Below are 16383 nucleotides of genomic sequence, written 5' to 3'. Positions count from 1 at the left end.
TTTTAAGATTATTGATCTATTTATTTCTTTATTGATTAATTGACTGATGGACCTGATTACTTGTTGACTTGCTTGATTTTGGGAGTCAAACAGTGGGGATGTTTGTCTAGCAGGCGGGTGACTCACGTTTAACAAAGGAATGGCCACTTTTCCCAGGAAGTCTGCACTCCTGTCTCTGTCCTCATCAAACACAGTCACCTCTAGCACCGAGTGGATGTCTTTCACGTTGCTAGTCGAAAGACGGATACCAGAAAGGAAAAGAGAAAAAAAAAGTCATTCACTAATATTAAACATCAGGAACCAAAAAAAAAAGGAAAAAAAAAAAAGAAAGATCTTTGAAGTCATGACAAAATTTGATTCATTTAAAGCTGTAGTGACAGAATCCATTGTGTGAGGGTTAAACAGAGAAAGATGCTGTGACTCTTTCTTTTGAAACGCTATCTTTGAAAACTAGGCTAAGGAGGAGAAGACTAATGAAAGGAAATGAGGTTAGCCTTAAAGAGACGGGGTTTTGGGACGCTCCGAGGAGCGGCTAGATTACCCAGCTTTCCATGGGAATTCACAAATGGATTTCCAGACAGGAAGATTGAAAGATTATGAGGGGGAAAAAAAACATCAATGGGAAAGACTCTAGATTTCAAACTAATGTCAAAATTATGTACTGCACATTATCATAGTGCAGAGTAATTGAACTTATAGAGGGGAATGTAATTTTGTTCTGGAGGTTAAAACTACTGGAGATCCTAAAGGAAATGGATATTTATAGAAAAACCTTTAACAGCATCAAATTTAAAAAAAAAAAAAAAAAAATTCAACAAAGCAAATCAGACGACATCAGCTCTTTTATGCTACGGTATTCCCGCTCTCAAAATTAATAAGTGTATGATGGTCATAACTTTTACAATATCATCATTCCTGTTCCATCACTATATCACATTGTTCTTTTTTTTATGAGATTAACTTATTTTACATTAAAATACATTTTTACTTATTTCACTTATTTTACTTCCAGATAAAATGAAATCATTCCTTGATGCACATAACTCAGTTCATCATATTGGAATATGACTATAAAAAACTTTTAGCTGTATTAATGTACCATAGCCAGTCAAAATTTCTATTTCAATAGTATATTGATTGAACGTAACTTTATAATTAATTTTGTATTTATATTTGAATATCTATCACATCTGCAGGTGTTTGGGTCTGACAAAAAATGAAAAACATTTCTCTTAACATATTTTTTTAAATGGTAATATCTAAATGAATATTGCAGTTTTGTTTTAGTGTCAAAAAAAAGGAGTTTATCTTAACAGAAAATATATCGTAGATTGTTGGACAGAAATTTGTGTATTCTTACAATAATAACTACTAGAGTGTATGACTGTGAAGACAGTGTCTATTTTATTTATTTATTTATTTTTGGAGAAGAAATACATTTTCAGTGTCGAGAGACAAAAGAAAAAACTTCCATCTTGATATGTTATTACTCCATAATTGTGTATGATAAATATTTGTCCTGACAAACCAGCAAGATAAAAGAGGTGTGTGTGTGTGTGTGTATGTGTATGTGTGTGAGGCTCATTGGTATGTTAAAAAGCCTGTATATTTCTGGGTTTTTCACAGAACACTCACAATGTGAAGACTTTGTTCCACTCTGGGTTGAGGTTTTTGTAAACAGTGTGTGTCTGCAGTCGGTCGTTGTTAAGCTCCACTACACAGAAGGGATCACTCTTGCCTGTGAGAAAACATATACACACACACACACACACAGACACACAGACACACACACACACCCACATACACACACACACGCACACAGATAAACTGATGAGGAGGAGGCGAGTGACATTAACTTTATCAGCGATTCCTTTACTGTGGAGTAATCCAGTGGTCTGCAAACAGGGAAATGACAGACTCTCTCTCTCTGATAAAAGAGTTGCTTACACAGCCTGAGGAGGAAGATCACACTCCAACACAGCCTGCCCCAGGACACAGCTTTACCCACCAACTTATCATTTCCAGGAATTATTTGATATGTTCTTATTGCCCCTGTGCAAAGTCACAGCGTGGCCTGCTGTGATCCCTCCCCCCTCAGCACCGGGGGTAGATAAGTATTACAGCGTCTGCGCTGGCCCCGGGCTTTGGCGTTGGGGGGGGGGGGGGCATCTCTCGCACACCAGCATGTAGATAGAGCATTTCAGAACAGGGTCACGCACCGCGCCTCCAATAACATGTCAAAAACTGTGGAGGTGAAGATTTCAAATCATACTACCAGCGGCAAATGAGCAACATGAACAAGAAGAAATCTTTCAGAAACAAAACAATGCAATGGTTTGATGAATATTTTGACGTAATAAACCGTGCAAAAGACCCATTCATTTTTCAAAGGGAAGCTGTCTTTAAAGTTCCAGCTTTAAAACTCCGGACTCGTTCTGTTTAAATAAAAAGATAAAGCCATAAATAAAGTACAAAATCAATGTTTGTTTTGCCACATTGATCCTCTCAAAGGTAACCAAACTTTTAAGCCTGGGAAAACCAAGTTTTTAAGCAGAAAAACAAATAAACAGGCAGACACACAAATAAATAAATATGTACACGCATACATAAATATCTTGAATTAATGTAACAAAGACATCATTAAAATCAGTCGACTCATTGGGAGACAAATTAATCAAACTGTCCTATATGCTTTGAAATGTGCGTTTTAAAATAGACATGAAAATATTTATGTGTAACAGGGAGGACTACATTTTTAACACCCTGAGAAAAACTCCTAATATCTGCTTTGATCTCAACTTCTAACTAAACATTTGGGAACACTTTTATTGTTTGTTCAAGAACATAATTTTTAAAAGCTGGGTCAGGCAACAAAAAAAAAAAAAAAATAATGAAGATATTTATATTTATAGAAATATCTATATTCCCACAGTAAGAAAAAAAAAAGATTTCTATACACCAAAAGCGAATGGTATCACATGGTTCTAGAAACTGAGCTCTGAAGTTTTAGGCTGAAGTTAAAGAAGAAATGTCATTTCTCTGAATGTGAATAACATCATTGATTCATAGAGTTTATAGAAAAGTTACGACAGGAGCAGGACATTTAGCTGATGTGTAAAATAAATGTCAGAGTGATCAATGGAAAGTCTCAGCTGTCGTACGACCGCTCTCTCTGACTGACACATTGATCTGCCGCTTCAGGGTAAATTCATTTTCATATTCACCACAGTGGCTAATATGAACAGAGTACGCTGTATACAAATGCTACAGAAGTGGCCAACATTTACACTGTAATCTGTAATATGGAGTGAGATGGGATCTACATTCACACCGGAATCTGCAATATGGAAAGAAGATTGTCTATATTTACACTGTAATTTGTAATATGTAAACAGAAGTGGTCTGTATCTACACTGTAATCTGTAATACTGATAGAGAAGTTATCTATATTTACACTGTAATCTGTAATATTGATAGAGAAGTTATCTATATTTACACTGTCATCTGTAATACTGATAGAGAAGTTATCTATATTTACACTGTCATCTGTAATATTGATAGAGAAGTTATCTATATTTACACTGTAATCTGTAATACTGATAGAGAAGTTATCTATATTTACACTGTCATCTGTAATACTGATAGAGAAGTTATCTATATTTACACTGTAATCTGTAATATTGATAGAGAAGTTATCTATATTTACACTGTAATCTGTAATACTGATAGAGAGGTTATCTATATTTACACTGTAATCTGTAATATTGATAGAGAAGTTATCTTTATTTACACTGTAATCTGCAATTTTGATAGAGATCTTATCTGTATTCACACTGTAATCTGTAACATTGATAGATAAATTATCTATATTTACATTGTAATCTGTAATACAGAGAGAAACTGTCTGTATTTACACTGTAATCTGCAATACAGAGAGAAGCTGTCTACTTTGAGAAATGCAATTATTTGACTAAGCAGAATCAACACACACAGATAATGCAGAATTTGTTTAAGGGGTAATTTAGTGCTACATTAAAATTACTGTGAGAATAATTTGAAATAATTAAAAAAAGAGTGAGAGAGAGATCTTGCAAAACACAAACATTTTAAGTTTAAACATTTAAAGTATAAACACATACAATATTTAGATTCTATTTAGGACATTCCACAGGTCCATCACATTATATGACTGGATGAAACCACAACTAGAACGTCAAAATAATCTCATCAATAAGTATAATTCATCAGTGGGACAGTGTGGGAACTTTCACAAAGATAACTAAATGACTATCTAAATATCTGCATGAATACTAGTCTGCTGTTGATTAAGCCCTGATTTTAACGTAACACAGCCTGTTAAAAAAGCTTCTCTCCCATCCCAAAAAAAGGTTAAAGTCAATATTAACATCGCTGAATTTTTGCAGATTGATAGATGCAGGACCATAGGAACATCCATGGCATCTTCACTGTGTAATGGGCTACGGTCCCTGCACCGACACACAGCTTTCCACGGCAACGAACTCTGACCTTGTTTGTGGGGTAGCTGTCTGAGTGGATTTCATGCTAAGCTTTGAAGGAAACTTTGACTCCCCAGGTGTGGCCAACCAAATGCTATTCCCGGGTGCAGATGACTAAACGCCAGCACTTGACTGTCAAGATAAGTTCAAACTCATTTTTGCGGCGATTTTAATGAGCGTGAGGAGTGGAAAAGTACGGCATGTTAATTACATTTTTACAGGTCTGGAAGCGGTTTGAAATGAAAATTCAGAGAAACATAAAAGCCATGCTCACATGTCTTGGCTGTCTCCAGCTCCTCTTAGACCTGGACAGTTATTACAACACTACAGCATGATTTAAAAAAATTATAATAACAAAGCCATTTTTCACACCTACCGAATATTCATTTCAGCACTGAGCACTGAATTTGGATGAAACTGATGAAGACACTCAGATTAATAGTTATATATTGATTTTATACACAAACACACACACACACACACACATACACACACACACACACACACACACACACACATATATATATACACATGTACATATATATCTGTTATATATATTATAAATATAATGTATATTACATTATATTTTTGTTATTTTTCTGACACATAGGATTTATGATCTGACATTTATACTAAACACATCCTCATATTCAATATGATGATTATCATTATCATAGAATGTAGGATTATCATAGATCGACAATTTGTCACTTACAGTCCCAATAAAAACATTGCTGTAAGTACAGTATGCAGTGGGCTGTAAGGAACTGAAGAGTGTTTCTGAACTGTATTTGTATCTTGTCTTTTTTGTTGTTTTGTTTTGTTTATGTTTTTTGTTTGCTTTTTTAATTGATGTATATCCAGTTAACATGCCATGTGAATCAGCTTTACCAAACAGGGTGGAACTCAAAGTGAGATGACAGCCGTCCACCCTGTCGCTCTGCTGGGGTGGATTAACACACCGTTCTCAATCACTCTCACAGACCTGGAGAAGGGTCACTCCAGATAAACGCCTCAATTAATTACAACAGCACATAGAGAGAGAGAGAGAGAGAGAGAGAGAGAGAGAGAGAGAGAGAGATGGGCTGTAAGGAGGGGGGGGGTGAAATTTGAGTCTTAACGAGAGTGAAAGAAAAGTAAAGAAAGGGAGTAGGGAAGAGAAAGAAAAAGAGATGTGACAAAAAAAAATAAAGAAAAGATGTGACGAGTGTTCCTCCACACACTCTCTCTCCCCCTCCCTCGTTCCCTCTCTCTTTCTCTCTCTCTCTCTCTCTCTGTGAGCTCTCTATTAAAGCAGGTCTGTGCTCTGGCCCTTAACCGTGTTGGCTGACACATCCAGACGCGTCGAGTTGAAGCCTGGCTTGTTGGAGTGGGCTGCTGCTCTTTGCAGGGGTTTTGTCTGGAGCTCTTTGTGTCAGGAGACCGGGCGGGAGAAGTGTGTGAAATTTAAACTCATGAGGTGGTCCGTTCCCAAGGGAACCGCGGTCCGCACCACAAGGTCAACACTCCCAGCCAGACCCCCGAAGAGAAAGGGGGCAGTTGCTGAGGTGTGAAGTGTGTGTGTGTGTGTGTGTGTGTGTGTGTGGCAGGGGCTATTGAATATGTCTTAATTAAAGACTACTGCAGATAGCCAAACATAATGTTTGGCTTACAGAGAGAAGAAGCCTCAGAAATTCTGCACCCTCAGGATAGCACTGTTAATGACCTCTCCAGCATCATCTCTCTCTCTCTCTCTCTCTCTGTCTCTCTGTCTCTCTCTCGCTATCCTTGTCCTCCATCCCTATCTCTTCTTGTCTCTTGTCCTCCCCATTTTAATCCTCTGTTCCTTTCATCCCAAACAATAATTAATATGCTTTACTGAAAATCTGAAGCAACTGAGTCGTATCAAAAGTACTCTCACACTTTTCTAATTAGACAGAAAATGTTTCATTATCATTTCTCAAACACGGACACCAAGTAAAGCAGCCCGGGTGATCAAGAATGAAGTGTGACTATGATAATCACTTTCCAAAGGTGTTAAAATGACAGTGAATGTGTGTGTGTCTGTGTGTGTGTGAGAGAGAGATCAGGGGGAGCCAGTGGCTGTTCTCTCTGCTCCTTTCATATAGATATGCTTGGCTCTTTTTTACACAAAGCTAATAGGTAACAAACCTTCACATTTCTGAGAAATGACATATGAAACCGTTCAGCCCACAGTCAAACTTCAAAACGAAATAAGAGATCAATTCCCTCATCTCCACAGACATCGAGAAAGTGACCTCAATAAGCGATACTGAATCTTAAGCAAAAGTTTCCAAACCAGAGCGAATGAAAGGGGCAGACATAGATAAGCCCTGATAAAAATATTCTTTTAACACCCAGACTGAGCCAGTGCTCATGTATTGAGGTCAGAAAGTCTCAGAGGGCCATGTAAATGTTTTATTAAAAAACAAATCTAGACATACACTCCGCTGTTTGTGCCAGTGAGTTCAGAATTAGCATTAAAGAAATGACTGACCTGCAGGGTATCTGTGTTAATAGGTGCGCCCCCCCCCCCCACCCCCGTAAAAAAAAAGATCTTCATCCAGCCTTTTTCCAACCAGACAATGTATACTGAGAAAAACTAGGACTGTCTACTGTCAACTTCATTACAAGTAAGACAGTGTTTTTGAGCCATGGTTTGGTTTGGACTGTTATTAAAAACCATACAGTAAAGTAGACAAACAGCAGAGAGATGGCTTACTAGATTACATACATCCTACTCAACCTGAGTGTGCAACCACATACCTCTAAATTCAATCGCTGACTTTTATTAATGTGACGTGAGATAAAATATTATCCAGTTAGACTCCACAAACTAAGCTCTCAATTAGAATCAGCCAAGAGGCTAAAGAAGTCTGACAATTCAAATGACATTTTCTCACAACCAAAGTCTCCTTTAAAAAACTCATTTCTTATGATTAACTAACTTGTAGTAAAAATTTCTGAAAAAAAAAAACGCACATTGCCCAGATGTGATGATATTAGGAAACATTATATTTCATCAGGTTGTGTGTGTGTGTGTGTGTGTGTTTTTACCTGTTACGTCTGCCGCCATTAGTCCCTCTGCTCGGATGACCTTTACCTGTACCACACCCACATCTTTTATGTTGTTAAAAGACCTCAGCAAGCTCTAAACAGACCAACAGACAGAAAGAGAATGTCAACAAGTAAACTGGACACAGGACAAAAATTTTAACATGTATATAGATGTTTTTATATTTTCTGTAAGTTATTACATCCCTCATTTTATTGTTGCAAAGCAATAAAAGGCTGAATTAACATTAAATTCAACCATCTGTTTCATAGCTCAGCTGACCTGCTGTACACACACGTGCACACACACACACACACACACACACACACATTATGTTAGGTAAGTTATGAAAGCTGTCACAAGACCTGAGGCAGGCCACTGTGGAGAGATACTGTGAGAGACAGACAGAGACAACCTCTCTTTATATAAAGGAGAGTATATATATATATATATATATATATATATATATATATATATATATATATAAACGAGAGTGCATGTGTGAATGAAAATTTGGCATGCAAAGACAGCACAACTAAAGGAGATGTAATATAAAAAGGACAGTGTATCTGAGGGTTTGGGGAATTGACTGTGTTGGTTTCTGAGTGTTTCCTACAGTGAAATGAAGTAAGCATTGTCACAGCAGTGTGGTAATTGTGTTAATGATGACCACTGGAAGCTGACATAACTGCTAGACAATACCATTACCCCATAAACGTCTCAAAAATCTGTATCTTATTTTAGTTCTGGAGAGAAGACGCACAAACACAGACAAATAAACAAACAAACAAACAAACAAAAAAAGCAAACGCAAACCTATTTATGATACACAGACACGGGTGTCAAAACTAAAATATCTACACAGAAACAGAACTGTCAACTCTCCCAAGCCAAATAATTTAATAAACACCAGTACTTTAGACGCCTTCATCAGTATTTGACAGCCAGAAGAGAGGGGTTAAATGTAGTCATCCTGTGAACGTGTGTGTGTGTGTGTGCGTGTGTGTGTGTGTGTGTGTACAGGCGCTTTAATCCAGGAGTTGGTTGTCTTGAGGAGATATATTTTGTGAAGATAAAGTTCTGACAAATTAAAAACACAGGAACACAGACAGCCAATAAAACATGCCCCTGTCCCTCACAAACACAGATACTAAGACACATAATGACATAGACACACACACGCACCCACACACGTGCGCCCGCGCACACGCGCACACAGAACATGGGTGACACTGGGAGAGTATTACAGCCGTGCTTTTAAAGCATTAAAAATGTTCTTCAATTTATTTTTTCTTTCTGGCAATAAGCTCCATACATATCCACAGGAATGATTATAATTTGAATTTTTCAAGGCAGGACTAGGCTACAGACTTAATTCATTATAAACTCTGTCAGCTTTTTGCCTGTTACAGAAGATATTATTGTCAAAAAAAAAAATCTCTCTGACTGAGGAGGAGAGGAGTGAGGGACAAGCGAAAAAAAAAAATCTCTTTCCACACAACTTTAATACACGATTTCTCTACAGATACTCCAACTTGTTATTTATGATTATTGGCTCTTCAAAAGAGCAAAAAAAAAAAAAAGAAAAGAAAAAACCCTCAGACTTTTGTAAGCCAGAACATTTCCATAACTGGGGAATTTCTGATTTGCAAGAGGCGCTGGCTTTTCACACCCCTTCAACAGACAGACGGAGAGATTGAAAAGCCCTGGAGATGGGGCCTCTTTATTTTTTTAATGAAAGGCTGTAGAATATTTTTCCCACCCCCCCCACCCCCACACTCTCGCCATCTCCACCCCCCCGGCAATGAGGGCCAGAGAAAAGCTCATAAGGAAGGCAAAGACGAAGTACGGCCATGTCCCATAAATGGGTGGGGGGGGGGGGGGGGGGTAGTCAGCGGTGACCGAAAGGGAGGAGGAGGGAGGGGGGGGGGTTAGATGGCGGGGCTCAGGGGTTGATTGACAGCTTGTCACCGTGACGTCTTACTCCATCTCAGTTGGCGGAGAAAATGAATGTCAGCGAATGGAGCCCTCTGCCTGGCTGTCATCTGGCTGCCGCGCACCTTTTATCAATGCGCTAAATAACATTTCGGTCCCCGCGTCTCCCACCCGGACAATCCGGTCAGAGGACATTAAATCGGATGACTGTGAAATGTCATAATAAAAATGGAATGCTAACAGCTTCCCTCTTCTCCCCCCCTCCCCTCACTTTTTCCCTCCACATTGCCCATCTCTTTCTCCGCCCCCACCCCCTCTCTCTCCCTCTCTCTCTCCTGTACACTTGTCTGCACTCTGATTTTAAGGTGAGCGAAAGCGCGAACGAGGAATTGGGTGCCTCAGTTTGAGCAGAGGTCACCATGGTTATGACGCCCATTAACGTCCATTATAGCCGAGTCTTCCTCCCTCTCTCTCTCTCTCTCTCTCCCCCTCTCACCCATTAAAATGCATAATTCCTGTCTGCTTACAATAACAGCTTTACCAACACAAACACAGTGGCCTTTCGTTCCTTCCCAGGGAAAAAAGGCCAAAATACAGCAGAAGACATCCTCAGCATCTAGACTGAACCCCAATGCTTCTCCCATGTCAGCATCTAGACTGAACCCCAATGCCTCTCCCACGTCATCAGCATCTAGACTGAACCCCAATGCTTCTCCCATGTCATCAGCATCTAGACTGAACCCCAATGCCTCTCCCACGTCATCAGCATCTAGACTGAACCCCAATGCCTCTCCCACGTCATCAGCATCTAGACTGAACCCCAATGCTTCTCCCATGTCATCAGCATCTAGACTGAACCCCAATGCTTCTCCCATGTCAGCATCCAGACTGAACCCCAATGCTTCTCCCATGTCAGCATCCAGACTGAACCCCAATGCTTCTCATACATACAGCCCATAGAGAACATGGTATCCCAATGGACAATGTTTGTGTTTGCTATTTTATTGCTATTTTATTGCTATATTGGAAGCTTTACTTTTAATAATTCTGTATAATTTAATACAAATGATAGATGATTCATACATAGATTTATCTCACTTGGTTAAACAATAGAAGACAAAGGGAGATTTGAGAGTTGGACCATGTTGTCATTATTACACCCTGCTGTAAACCATAAGAGTACATACCTACAGATGTGCAGTTTTGTTGTTTATTTTTCAGATTTTTTTCTGTAAACACCCCTGTAGTAGATAAAATACACATCACTATACAGTATCCCTCCACAGGTAATAAGCAGATTCCTCTCTGAACAGTGTCTCTCTACTGCATTACACTGCCTGCTTAATCACTGTGCCTATGAGGCAGCTAGACAGAAATAAGTGATAAAAATATAAAAATAACAATTAATTATAAAAATAAAAAGTAGCCTGAAGTCTATAAATAGTACACAGAAGGAAAAGTATTACAGCACATTAATATTTAAACTCTTCCATTGTATCTTAGCGTGTTGTCTCTTGCTTTGACTGGCAATCCTGGAATGAGTAGATTTTCCATACACTGGTTAGGACAGAACCAACTCATTCCTCCCTTTCAAAATCTCCCTTTGTAGAGCAGTGTTACGACAGGTACACAATGGGAAAAAAAAAGAGTCAAATTTAGTTGGATCTCTTCAATTTTTTTTTTCCTGGAAGAAACTGAATGGTTGTATAGCATTCATTGGTATTTGTAGACTCACAGGACGCAAATCTATCAGCAAGCCCTCAGGTGTGTCTTATCTCTCTCATATAACCTAACGGTTCCTTATAAATTGGAGTGCTCGAGATTTGCAAATGACAGACATGTAGGCCCTTTTTTCTTTTCACGGCAGACGTCTTCATCCCCTTTCAGGATCTTCTTTAATGCACTGAAGAAGCATTCAGTGACCCAGCCCTCTTACCACCCCCCCCCCCCCCCCCCCCCCCACACACACACACCCATTCCAGACGCAAACAGCTGAAAGTCATCTGATACGTCTGTGCTACTTTAATGATGCGTATAGAGCAGGAGACTCTCTGCATTAAGAGATTTAATTGCACACTACGCTATCCACCGCCCCCCCCCCCCCCTCGCCCCCACTTATGGTTGCGGACAGCGATGCTTTATAAAGGAGCATCTGCGCTTCAAAGAGCACCCCCCTCCCCCTTACTTCCCCACCCCCCCAAACGCCTTAAATGGTTTATTTGTTTGGCGGACGTCAGCAGGCAGTTGGGTCTTTAGAGGAGGTGGTGAAGATAACTAGCGGTGAGGACTTTTTCACGCGCGCCCATTTTCGCAGACAGCTGATTCCGCGGTGATAGAGCGTAGGGAATAGATTTGAAGCTCGGCTTCCCAACACCCCCTCCTCATCCTCCTCTTCCTCGCTCCATACACACACACACACACACATACATAGACACACACACACACATGCACACACACACATACACAAACAGTCCACCACTTCCTTGGCTAAGCTAATCTGTTTACGGAGCATGGTGCAGTATTAGCACAGACACTCTGTGTTATCTGCTTGGCTTGATAAGGTACATCTTTATTAAATTCTCCCTTTGAAAGCATGTTGAGCACAGGGAAGACAGGAATATGCTAATAGTGCGTGTGTGTGGGGGGGGGGCAATTAAAGTCCCTTTTATATATCCACCATCCCAGACCTCTCTCAGCCCTGTCCCATTCCAAAGCCTATCTGTCCCCCATCGGAGAGCGCATCCGCCAGCTAATGAGTGCCAGCATGCCGAGTGAGAGACGAGGAGAGACCCAGGGAAAACGGGAGAGAGAGAGAGAGAGAGAGAGAGAGAAAGAGAGAGAAAAAGAGAGAGAGAAAAACAGCTATCCTTCACAGGGTGGAGAGGGGTGACAAAAAAGAAAAAGAAAAAAAGGGAGGGTTTGATTCTGCAAGGTGAAATAGCTTTTCTTTTCATTTTGTACGTCTACCCCTCCCGTTTTGTCACGTGGGTCGAGTCGCCCTGATCTGCCACCACCTCCCTCCGTCGCCCTCGCTCAGAGGGCGGACAGTCGTTTTTTTAAAGCCAGGCCCGGTCCAACAGCTCCTCCCTCTGGAGGAGAGAAGGTACTGCAGCGCGTAAAGGAGGCGACGACGGCCAATGAGATGGACGGACGGCTATGTAGGTCACCCACCCTCCGTTTGGCCTGTGGAGGGCTTTTCGCCGTAGCTCCACCAGAGATCAAACACAACTCACAGCAGGACTCTTCACTTCAATTAGAACAGAATTCCTAACACACACACACACACACACTTACAGAAAAAAAGCTGCAGAAACTGAGCGTAACCAGGAAAACACACTGTTAGCTCATAGACTCGGAGCTTCGCGTGTTTTTTGAGGGAGATGCAGAGAAACTCTCCCATGATTCCTCTGTGTCTTTCTGAGAGAACAGAACAGCTGCGAGAGCATGCTTTCTGAGGGTGTCAATAGGGTGAGATGCAGCTTTTCTTTCATTGCGTGATGTCCCCCTTGCTAGTGGCATGCGGAGAGGGTTCAGAGAGTTGTGAGTGACAGGGATCGAAGGGTTAACAGGCAAAAAACAAAGGGGAAAAACACAGCATATTGTGCCTGGTGTCGGCTCCAAGGGCCACCAAGGGCCAATGGGGTTTCACACAGACACACTGGGCTCCTTTCAGATCAGCTTTTATCACGGCACACACACACACACACACACGCCTCAAAAGACCCTGTCAAAAAAAAAAGAAAGAAAGAAAAAAAAACCCTTCTCCTCCTCTGCTCTCCATCCCAATCAGCTCCTCTCTCCTTCCCTCTCCCATCCCTCTCCATGGAGGAGCAGGAGGTTCAGTCCCACAGTCCCTGCAGCCTGAACCAATCTCAGGCCCCCAGAGGTTGAGCCACTCTGAAAAGGAGGTCAAGCCGTTGAGATGCTTCCAGGTTTGTGAGAGTGGGCCAACGGAGTGACAATTCAGACACACACACACACACACACGCACACACGCACGCACGCACGCATGCACGCACACACGCACGCACGTACATAACACACACACAAACACACACACACACACAGGTCCATAACATATATGCACACACACACACAATCAGCATTCTAGTTTTTTCATACAGAGGGACATGAAATGGAGTTTTAGAGCACAACTCTTAAAGAAACACACATGTACACACACATACACATACATGTTCGGGGTCATACCATTTCAATATACCTTTTCAGTGGAGCTCCTCTACAGTTAAGGATTTCGTTACTTGTGCTCCACCAAGTTCATAAGAGCCACACAGTACATTACATGGAGACACACACACACACACACACACTTTTCAGACAAGAAAGTGCAAGGAGGTTTGGAGAGATATCTCTCACACTCATCTCTCTGTAAATGTTGATCTCACACTCATATCTAAGGGAGATCTGGCAACCTGTACAATTTAGACTGATACATCCCTAGAGGATCTGGCAACCCTGTGCCATTTCGACTCACATATCTCTGGAGGATCTGGCATCTCTCGTGCGGGTCGTCGAGTATGTTGACGGAGAGGTCAGAGATGGAGACAGCGGTAGACGCGGTGAGAGTGACGAGCAACACCAACGTGCCCTCCCCCTCCTCCAACGTTAGGTCCAACCTGTGTGTGTGCTCCTTAGACAAAGTCGACAGGTCCACCTGACACCTGGAGCACACACACACACACACGCGCGCATACATGCATAGGCACACACGCATGCACGCACGCACACATACACACACACATAACAAATGGTAACATTAAATCAAATAGTGAAGGAGCCAATGAGTATACATTATTATAAATTGCTAACATGTGATTGCATAGAGCAAATGTAAATACTGGTACAATGACACAGGCAAAAGCAGTTTGAAAAAGACAAAAACCCAAAGAGGTGGAGATCAAGATAGTGAAGGAGGGAAACAGAAAGGGGATTAAAAAGAGAGATGGAGAGAAAGGGCTGGCACAGGACCTTCATCTGAACTTTCTTGGAAGTTAAACACTGAGTCATTAAGCAATTAAATAGATAAATCCAATCAAATCAGTCAAATCAAAGACGGTCAGGGCAGAAAGCAAGGATGTAGAGTGAAGGAGGGGTATAGCCCGTTCCCCGTATCCCCCCTCCTCTCTCCTCTTTTTCATCCTGGGAAGTGACAAATTGTCAGTGATGTGTTAGAGACTGTCTAGGTTGTGTGCAGTGTTTAACGACTGCCTGACCTAATCCTGAGAACAGACGTAATGTGGACATCAGCAGAGGCCAAACAGGCCACAGGACCCAGGAGACACACACTCAAACAGATGGGCATGCCAAAGCCAAAGGAAATAGCCAATTACCAGGAAGGCAGCCACACCGATTTAGACGTGGCACCTCTATGAATGGCAACAAGCACAAAGGTGGTGATGGTGGTGTTGGGGGTGGTGCTGATGGTGGTGGGGGTGAGGTGGGAGTTGGGGGGGGGGTAAGTGGTAGTGGCAGGTTGGCTTGCCAAATCCTGCTACCCCATCATTCTGCCCTTCCCCTAGCCATTAGATTCCTGTCCCTCACACTTAATAGGGTCGTCTCAAGGATGCCCGTGTACACATACACACACACACACGCGCACACACACACACGTTTTTCTGGTCAAAGACCTGAATGGAGTCCCACAGTATCTCTGAGAGTGACTGAACAGGACGGTGTCTGATAACATGTGGAATGAGAAACTTTAAAAATGACTCGTTCAGCGACCCGTTTCCTCTCATCTGTCAGTGACTCAGAGTGGGGCAGCGTGTGTGCGGGGGGTCAACTCCAATCAGGACTGTTACCCACAGTTCACCTTGTTTTTTCAAAAACAGCAGGTCACACGTTGGTTCGTCTTTACCAACTCTATTGATTTTACTTTGTGGCGTCTCAGGAACTGCTGTCTTCTCGTACATTCAGCATATCTTACAATTGAATTATCCTTCCATTTGGAGGAATGGCTCCTGTGCCCTTTTTTTATAGTATTTTTCTCAGGACACAAACACATCTAAAACATCAACCTCATGTTTACTCTTTAGTGGAGCTGCTGAATTTTCAGAGACAGTAAAACCCCTGAATACTCAACGTACAGGCCTCCACTACGCTCTGTGAAATCATATCCCTGTCGGATTTATGTTTTACAAGGATCTTCACTTTATTTTTACATGGGATTTTTCTGCAGGTAGACATGTATATAGGTAACAATATGACTAAAACAGGCATAAGAAAGTACACATGCAAACACACGCACGCTAGCACACACACACACACACACACACACACACACACACACGTACCTGCCCATAAAATCGTCTCTTTTGCCAACATCTTTGTCCCACACAGTGATGTCTATGAAGCCTCCGTGTTCCTCATACAGGTGGAAGTCAAACTGCTCTCTCCACTGTGGGTTCAGGGTTTTGGGTATTGTCTGAGGACAAACAGGGGGGGGAAAAATAGTAATGAGTGGACATCAGTGTGTGTGTGTGTGTGTTACATCTGATCATTACAATCATAATTTAATCATTTTTTCCCAGACCTGACTCAACAATTGAAGTAAAACTGAAGTTGACAAAACTCTCATGACAATCTTACATTCTCAGTGAAAACAGAGACAATATCAAGTACAAGAGTCACATTACATTGGAATAATAAGCATTATCTTAAACTAAACTAAGTTTTAGTATAGTGTTACTATCGCATCTAACTTCCTAATTAAATGACAAATGAGGCAACAGGTGTATGTTTTGTATTTATGTGCTCTGTATCTTCTGTTGAAGCTTTTCTTCACCCATTTACAGGTGGTAATTGTTTCATTTATCTGGTGATAAATGATTGGAAAATGACAAGCCTGGATAAAGG

At 41.2% G+C, this 16383-nt stretch overlaps 1 protein-coding gene across 1 annotated transcript in view; it reads right to left on the bottom strand.

Annotated features, from left to right (window-relative positions):
• The window catches only part of mctp1a (multiple C2 domains, transmembrane 1a), a 137037-nt gene that overhangs the window by 43395 nt on the left and 77259 nt on the right, over positions 1-16383 (bottom strand). The window contains exons 8-12 of the mRNA XM_030780967.1: positions 15822-15952; positions 14003-14189; positions 7575-7668; positions 1636-1738; positions 127-229 (exon numbers count right to left, since the gene is read on the bottom strand). Of these exons, the coding sequence (XP_030636827.1) occupies positions 127-229; positions 1636-1738; positions 7575-7668; positions 14003-14189; positions 15822-15952 (618 nt within the window). The remainder of the gene's footprint in view (positions 1-126; positions 230-1635; positions 1739-7574; positions 7669-14002; positions 14190-15821; positions 15953-16383) is intronic.

This window comes from Chanos chanos, chromosome 1 (assembly GCF_902362185.1).
Source record: "Chanos chanos chromosome 1, fChaCha1.1, whole genome shotgun sequence".
Taxonomy (NCBI): Eukaryota; Metazoa; Chordata; class Actinopteri; order Gonorynchiformes; family Chanidae; genus Chanos; species Chanos chanos.
The sequence above is the reverse complement of the archived record's forward strand: the minus strand, read 5'-3'. Positions and strand labels throughout refer to the sequence as shown.